This window comes from Aplysia californica, unplaced genomic scaffold, assembly GCF_000002075.1.
Source record: "Aplysia californica isolate F4 #8 unplaced genomic scaffold, AplCal3.0 scaffold00342, whole genome shotgun sequence".
NCBI lineage: Eukaryota > Metazoa > Mollusca > Gastropoda > Aplysiida > Aplysiidae > Aplysia > Aplysia californica.
Genome location: NW_004797612.1, coordinates 84937 through 91807, shown reverse-complemented (window position 1 = coordinate 91807; position 6871 = coordinate 84937). Strand labels below are relative to the sequence as shown.

General features: G+C 40.0%; 1 protein-coding gene across 1 annotated transcript in view; it reads left to right on the top strand.

The window, feature by feature from the left end:
• Positions 1-4092, top strand: part of LOC101859029 (formin-2) — a 14540-nt gene extending 10448 nt beyond the window's left edge. Inside the window, exons 8-9 of the mRNA XM_035970929.1 lie at positions 1213-1400; positions 4075-4092. Of these exons, the coding sequence (XP_035826822.1) occupies positions 1213-1400; positions 4075-4092 (206 nt within the window). The remainder of the gene's footprint in view (positions 1-1212; positions 1401-4074) is intronic.
• Positions 4093-6871: the final 2779 nt, after the last annotated feature.

Here is a 6871-nt window from a genome sequence, read left to right as displayed (position 1 = left end):
GTCACGGGTCTGGAAAACCCGATGTTAGGGCAAAGATAGTAAATAACAAGATGGGCCACTCAGCCAAAAAGTGTCCGCAGGAAGTATGCTCTTTGCTTCAGATAGCGCTGCAGTCTGTTTTGAAGCTCTCTTTCGTTTTTCCAGAAGAAGAATAGGAATAGCACCTCCTTGCGTGCGCGGATCGACTGCTGTTCATCAGCAGTTCGGGTTCGTCCAGTGCGGAGTTTTAGGTTATTTATATTTTAATGACCTCTCGCCTTTCATTATAAAGTCAAATTAAACGAAGAAAACAATCACCCTTTCCTCCGGAAGAGGTTTTTTGTCAGCGTAACCATTTTTAAAAAGCGTTCTTCCGAAATTCATTGAAAAACTTGCTAGTTTAACTTTGATTTTTTAAAACTCAAGTAGGATAACTCTGTTCGCAAAAGGTGCGCTTTTGCGAAGAGGGCGCCACCGAATTTTGAGGACACTTTTTTAATTGGCTCAAAGAGAGAAGTGGCCCCTCTTGTTATGTAGACTCATTGGTTAGGGTCAAAAAATCGATTTTTCACTTTCTCCATTTTTGGGTACCTGAATATCTAAAGAATCGATAACGCTTGAAGTTTCATTATAAAAAAGTCAAGAATTCTCATTTATAGGCTTTTTCCGGAGGGCACCCTAGTCAAAAGTTGGCGCGTTTTCTTCAGATTAGCCCATAATTTGACCGCGACAACTACCGTGTTCCCCCGAATGACCCTATCCTGTTTAGTATCGTTGTTCTCCCAAGCCCCTCTTCTTCTTTCAAATCCCTAAACGATCAAGATCCAATCTTCCCCATGGCTCTTGGCAACCTGTTGTTTCCCGTTTTTATTCAGATAGGAAGTCCGCTTCTAAATGATATTATAGATTATTTAGGTGGGGATGTAAAAACACATAATTTAAATAATAATGATAATGATAATGATAATAATAATAATAATAGTAATAATATAATAATAATAATAATAATCATAATCATAATAGTATTCATAGTCATAGTAATAATAATAATGATAATGATAATAATAACAATAATAATTATTATTATTATTATTATTATTATTAATATAACTATAATAATAATAATAATAATAATAATAATAATAATAATAATAATAATAATAATAATAATAATAATAATTTTTCTTTTTCTTCTCCCACAGCCCTTCAACTTCTTTGTCATCAACCTGACAGCCAGGGACATGATGGACTTCCTCGGGCAGCAGCAGCAGGGACGGGGAGCGTTTGTGCCAGCACAAAGGAGATACTTTGCTGAAGCAGACAGGAGACTGCATCTCCCTCCTGTCCCTCCTCTCCCTCTCCCTCCTCCCCCTGCTCCTGCTGCTCCTCACGCCGGCGAGTCAGTGTTCAAGCGTATATGGGTGTGTGTATCTTCGTTTGTTCGTTCAGTCTTAAACTTTTTTAAGTAATTATGATGGTGTGTGTGTGTGTGTGTGTGTGTGTGTGTGTGTGTGTGTGTGTGTGTGTTCTTGTGTATGTATTTGGTGTGTGTTACTAGTTACATGAAACGATTTATTTGGTGTGTGTTACTAGAGTTACGTGAAACGATGTAATTGTTACTTGTTACACGAAACGGTGAAGCTGTTATTACAGTTACTGTTACTAACTACAGTTATTGTTACTAGTTACATGAAACGCCGTAGAGCTGCTACTAGAGTTACATGAAACGCCGTAGCTGTTACTACAGTTACTGTTACAAGAGTTACTGTTACTAGTTACATGAAACGATGTAGCTGTTACTAGATATACATGAAACGCCGTGGCTGTTACTAGAGTTAAATGAAACGCCGTAGTTGTTACTAGACTTACTGTTACTACAGTTACATGAAACGCCGTAGTTGTTACTAGACTTACTGTTACTAGAGTTACATGAAACGCCGTGGCTGTTACTACAGTAACTGTTACTAGAATTACTGTTACTGGAGTTACATGAAATGCCGTAGCTAGCAAGGTTTAGAGCAAGGGTGTAGAGGTTCTATGTATGGGACTCTATGTACTCTTGGCTCTCTTCATTTGTCGGCCCATGGATCGCAGCTGCAGAGAAACTTGTGCGGTGTCGCAGTCAGACACGCGAGAGATGTGAGTTATAATCTGTAGTAGTGCAAGGAGAGGTTTTGTGGGGGAACTCCACGTCATCTTTCGGATGAGATGTTGGTTGCGGGTGGTTGGCGGGTGCTCTGGTGTGGTTGGCGGGTGCTCTGGTGTGGTTTGCTTTTCTATCAAACATATATCGTCCTTTTCAACTCTTTCTTTTTTAAATTTTTTTGTTTGTTACTATCTTGTAACACCTCGATTCTTCTGACGCTCATTTGGCCTTATGCAGTTGCGAGCGCCGTAAAACCTCTACTAAAACAAACAAGACGTTGTCATCAATTTCTTTTATGTAGGCACCTTGTGCTGGGTGGTGTGTTGGTAATCGCATGAGATGTCCGAACCATTTGATTCTTTGGTGTTGTATGTGATGCATGACATCATTTGCGCCCACCATTTCTCTGATGACTGTTTTTCTAATTTTGTCTCGCCTGGTCTTCTTTACTGCTTTTCTTTGAAAATTCTGTTTTCTTCACCTGCAACTACTTTTGTGTAGCAACATGCATACTATGAAGTGTGGGAATTCGCCTTTCTGATTTCTGTAAGTTTATTCAGTGTTTAAGGCCATGGGCCCTCATTACATCACATAAAACACTCATTTGATAAAAGTTTCCATAATGAATAAGTACAGGTTGTGCACATATCTCTTATCATGGGTCAAACATTGCATATTTCTGTCACTAGGCCGAGTCAGGCTGGGAGGGATTAACAATTTCCTTTGAAGGACAAAGTGTGAACAATAGAAAATAAAGTGAAATGCATCTTCAGTTTCATGAGAGTTACACCTCTCACATAAGGGAGAATTCGTTAATTTCCACTGGTAGAGATTATTTAATGGAAGGCTATGGTATATTAAAACAAAGCTATGACTCTTCTGCTCCAATACCGTGGGAGGATGGTGATATATCCAGCTGTTTCTGATTTCTGTATAACGCTTTGAAATGGGCTGCGAAGTTGCTATTGGCCTAGAGGTTAAGGTGTTGGCCTCTCATTCAAAGGTCCCGGATTCGAATCCGGGTAGCGACCGAAAAACTGTTCTTCTCTAAATTGTCTCCTTTCACTTCATTTCCAGCTTTCTAGCAATGTTCTGTCGTCTGCTTTCGTCTCCTCTTTCTGTCCCCACTCCCTCATCTCCTTTGTCCCCCCCCCCTCCTCTGGGCTCCTGATTCTTTCTACAGCCTTTCTACTGCTACTCCTTGGCTTCTTCTTACTGCTGTCTTTCAGCAACACCCCTGATCTTCTTGTAGGAAAGATCTACACCTAGCCTTCTCGGACAAGGGCGAAAAAACTCGGAGGGCCCGTGTACAAGTTGCGCACGTTAAAGATCCCTTGGTGGTCTAACATCGATAAGAGTAGGCTTCAGCCGCCATCCTGGCAAAATTCAAAATGTCCTACCAACTGAAAAAGTTTAATGTGTCCCGTGGGCTCATATGACCTTATGCAGCTGCGAGCGCCGTAAAACACTTACAAAAACAAACAAAATCTAGTCTTCGGCACTTATATGACCTTATTGTATTGCAAGTGCCATAACTCTTACTCCGCTCTACTGCCTCAAAGTCTCCCCGCCCCTCCCAGGAAATTCAACATCTCTCTGTGCTGGAGTCTGTGGACATCTCTGTCTGTGGACATCTCTGTCTGTCGACATCTGTCTGTGGACATCTCTGTCTGTGGACATCTCTGTCTGTGGACATCTGTCTGTGGACATCTCTGTCTGTCACGTTGATGACAAAGTAGCTGAAGACGTGTGGGAGAAAATATTATATATCTACACCAATTTTTTTCTATTTTAACGTTTAAGATCAAATAACCCGTACACAGCCGTGCAGTGAACTACGTATAAAAAACTAACTTGTGTTTCGGCGCTCATTTGACCTTATGCAGTTGCGAGCGCCGTAAAACCCCATACTAAACTTTAAAAAAACTTTTAAAAACTAACCTTTCTAGGGAGCTCTCGGGGCCTAGAGGTTAGGGTGTTTGCCTCCCATTCAAAGGTCCCGGGTTCGAATCTGGGTAGCGACCGAAAACTTTTCTTCTCTAAAACTGTCTCCTTTCACTTCCTTTCCTGCTTTCTAGCAATGTTCTGTCATCTGCTTTCGTCTCTTCTTTCTGCCTCAACTCCCTCATCTCCTTTGCCCCCTCCTCTGGGCTCCCGACTCTTTCTGCAGCCTTTCTACTGCTACTCCTTGGTTTCTTCTTACTGCTGTCTTTCAGCCACACCCCTGATCTGATGGTAGAAAAATATCTACACCTAACCTTCTGGGACAAGGGCGAAAAATCTCGAAGGGCCCGTGTGCAAGTCGCACGTTAAAGATCCCTTGGTGGTCTAAAATTGATAAGAGTAGGCTTCGGCTGCTACCCGGGCAAAATTCAAAATTTCCTACCAACTGAATATTTTTAATATGCCCCGCGCGCTCATCTGACCTTATGCAGTTGCGAGCGCCCTAAAACGTAACCAAAAAACGTGGGTGGAGAGGAAGACAAGCAAGAGTTTTCAAACATAGGTTAACTAGGCACTTCAGTGAAGTTTTCAAACTTCTCCAAGGGCACTGAAATTAGGAGTATAGGATATAGAGCGTGGCTTTCTGTTTCAGAGACTTTTTTAATGTTTGTGCTATCTTTGTTAGTCCAGAATCAGCGCCATTTTTGAGAATCAGTTTTTGCCCTGATTCTGCCCAATTTTTGTACTGCATGTTGCGCACCAAATTTCCAAATCTTGTTTCAAAGCGTCATAAAATCCGTAACCCTATCCGTACGCCCTGGGGTCATTTTGTAGCCCTGGGGTTGCATTCTTCACATTTTGCAATACTTCTAGAACGAAGATTTCTTTGAAACGTTTAGAATTTCTCAAAAAATCGTTTTGACAGACTGCTGTGCAAAGATTAACGAGTAAATTTCCTCTTTGGAAAGTGGTGGCACAGGGTTCCCCCACGTCGTATGAATGAGATACTAAACACGACGTACGGATAAGGTTAATAATAGTTGTATCGTAACTACTGAGGTATCATTTTTTTTGTTTATGTAGAATCAATAAATAAGCAACAAACATTCAGAGTAAAATTCTAATTAGCGTTTAATTACACCATAAGCGTGACGTAGGGAGCCTGATGGGTATGATCCAAAATAAAAACGGGCTGCTCAAATATAATATTACACAATTTATGACCATTGATTATTTGGAATGTACTTGCCATATTTTTTTAACTACCCTTGTTGATAAACCATTCTTTGTTCTACCAGAAAACATTCCAATGGTTATCTTAGAAGTGATACCTTGACAAGGCAAGTCTTTCCCTTTTACCAACCAAATCCGCGAAGACCTCGCTGAACCCTTCCACCGTGACATCGCGCCGAGCCGTGACGTCACACATTTTTCGCCTAGAGCTTCTGGCTCGCTCTGTTCATTGTTGGAAATGTACAAGACAGGGAAATACATTGTACATCACTCGGAGATTTTGGAACTTCAGTTTGAAAGGTCAATACATTTTGGTATGTTTTATAATCACTGACTTTAAATTGTACTCAATTCCATTCGAAATTCTAAAGAAAGCGAGAATATTTAGAGCCAAGCATTTCCTTTTCACTGAGCCCCCCCCCCCCTAATCTTCCACTTTTTCCTGCCCACAGTCTTTGGGGTTGTTCAAATAATATAATCTTACACCTTTTTGGGGGGGAATTTTTGCCCCCTCATCCCTCCCCATTTTTTCACAATGTTCTTACATTTGCCTCTCAACACTTCCCCGCCCCCCAATCCCCATCCCACAATATTACATTGTTTGCTTATAATAATACATGTCATATGATTTATATCGTGCAAATCCGTGTTACAATCATTGTTCTATGTACTTTACTTAATATTTATGAAAAACATGCATACACCCATGTATTGCACTTAATAATATATGTGAGGCAGCATGGAGGAATCAGGCTCTCGTCAATTTTTGGGCAAGTAGAGTTATTGGTATCATCTTAAAGCTTGTTCAATTGTCTTTATTTGGATGAAAAAAATATCCATTTATCTGGAATACAAGTCGAGATATTTGCGAATGAAGGATGTGGGGGGTCACCTGTTTTCAGAGGTAAAGTTAGTGAGAAATTGTCTGCCAAAGACTACTTATTTTCTTAGCTTTAGAGTCCGTGGTAACTGGAAATTTTCATTTTCTATGCCTTTAATCGTTTTTCAGAAAAATCCACACAGATATGAGTTCTTTAATGGGCATGAAAGGTGCTGTGTCAAAAAAAATATTGATGAAAATTCACAAACCTGTGATTATTTTCACGAGAGCCTGATTCCACCACGCTGCCTCACATATATGCAGTTCTACATTCAATTTAAAAAATTGAAGTAAAACAAAAAAAAGTAAATCATTCAAGCAAAATATTGTATACATGCTTTCTTACTAAGGAAAAAAAAGACGTCAATGTCAAAAGCACCTTGATTACAAATAATACAAATTACAGTGGAATTCTGATAAAGTCAACACCTCGGGACCGAAAAAAAGTTGAAATTGGAAATTGATGATAACAGCTACAAAATTACAAAGTACCTGGTAACAAGATGTTTGCTCAATTTTAGCGAGTATAATTCTGAAGTTATCACCAAAACACGAGATAATGAGTGAACAAAGCAATTGGTGGTGTGTACACCACTAACTCAGGACCTAAATATCTCTTCTTAAATGAATTCATCTTGGGATCAAGCCCCAAATTATTGACTTTACGCCAGGGTAACTCTCAAGCGGTT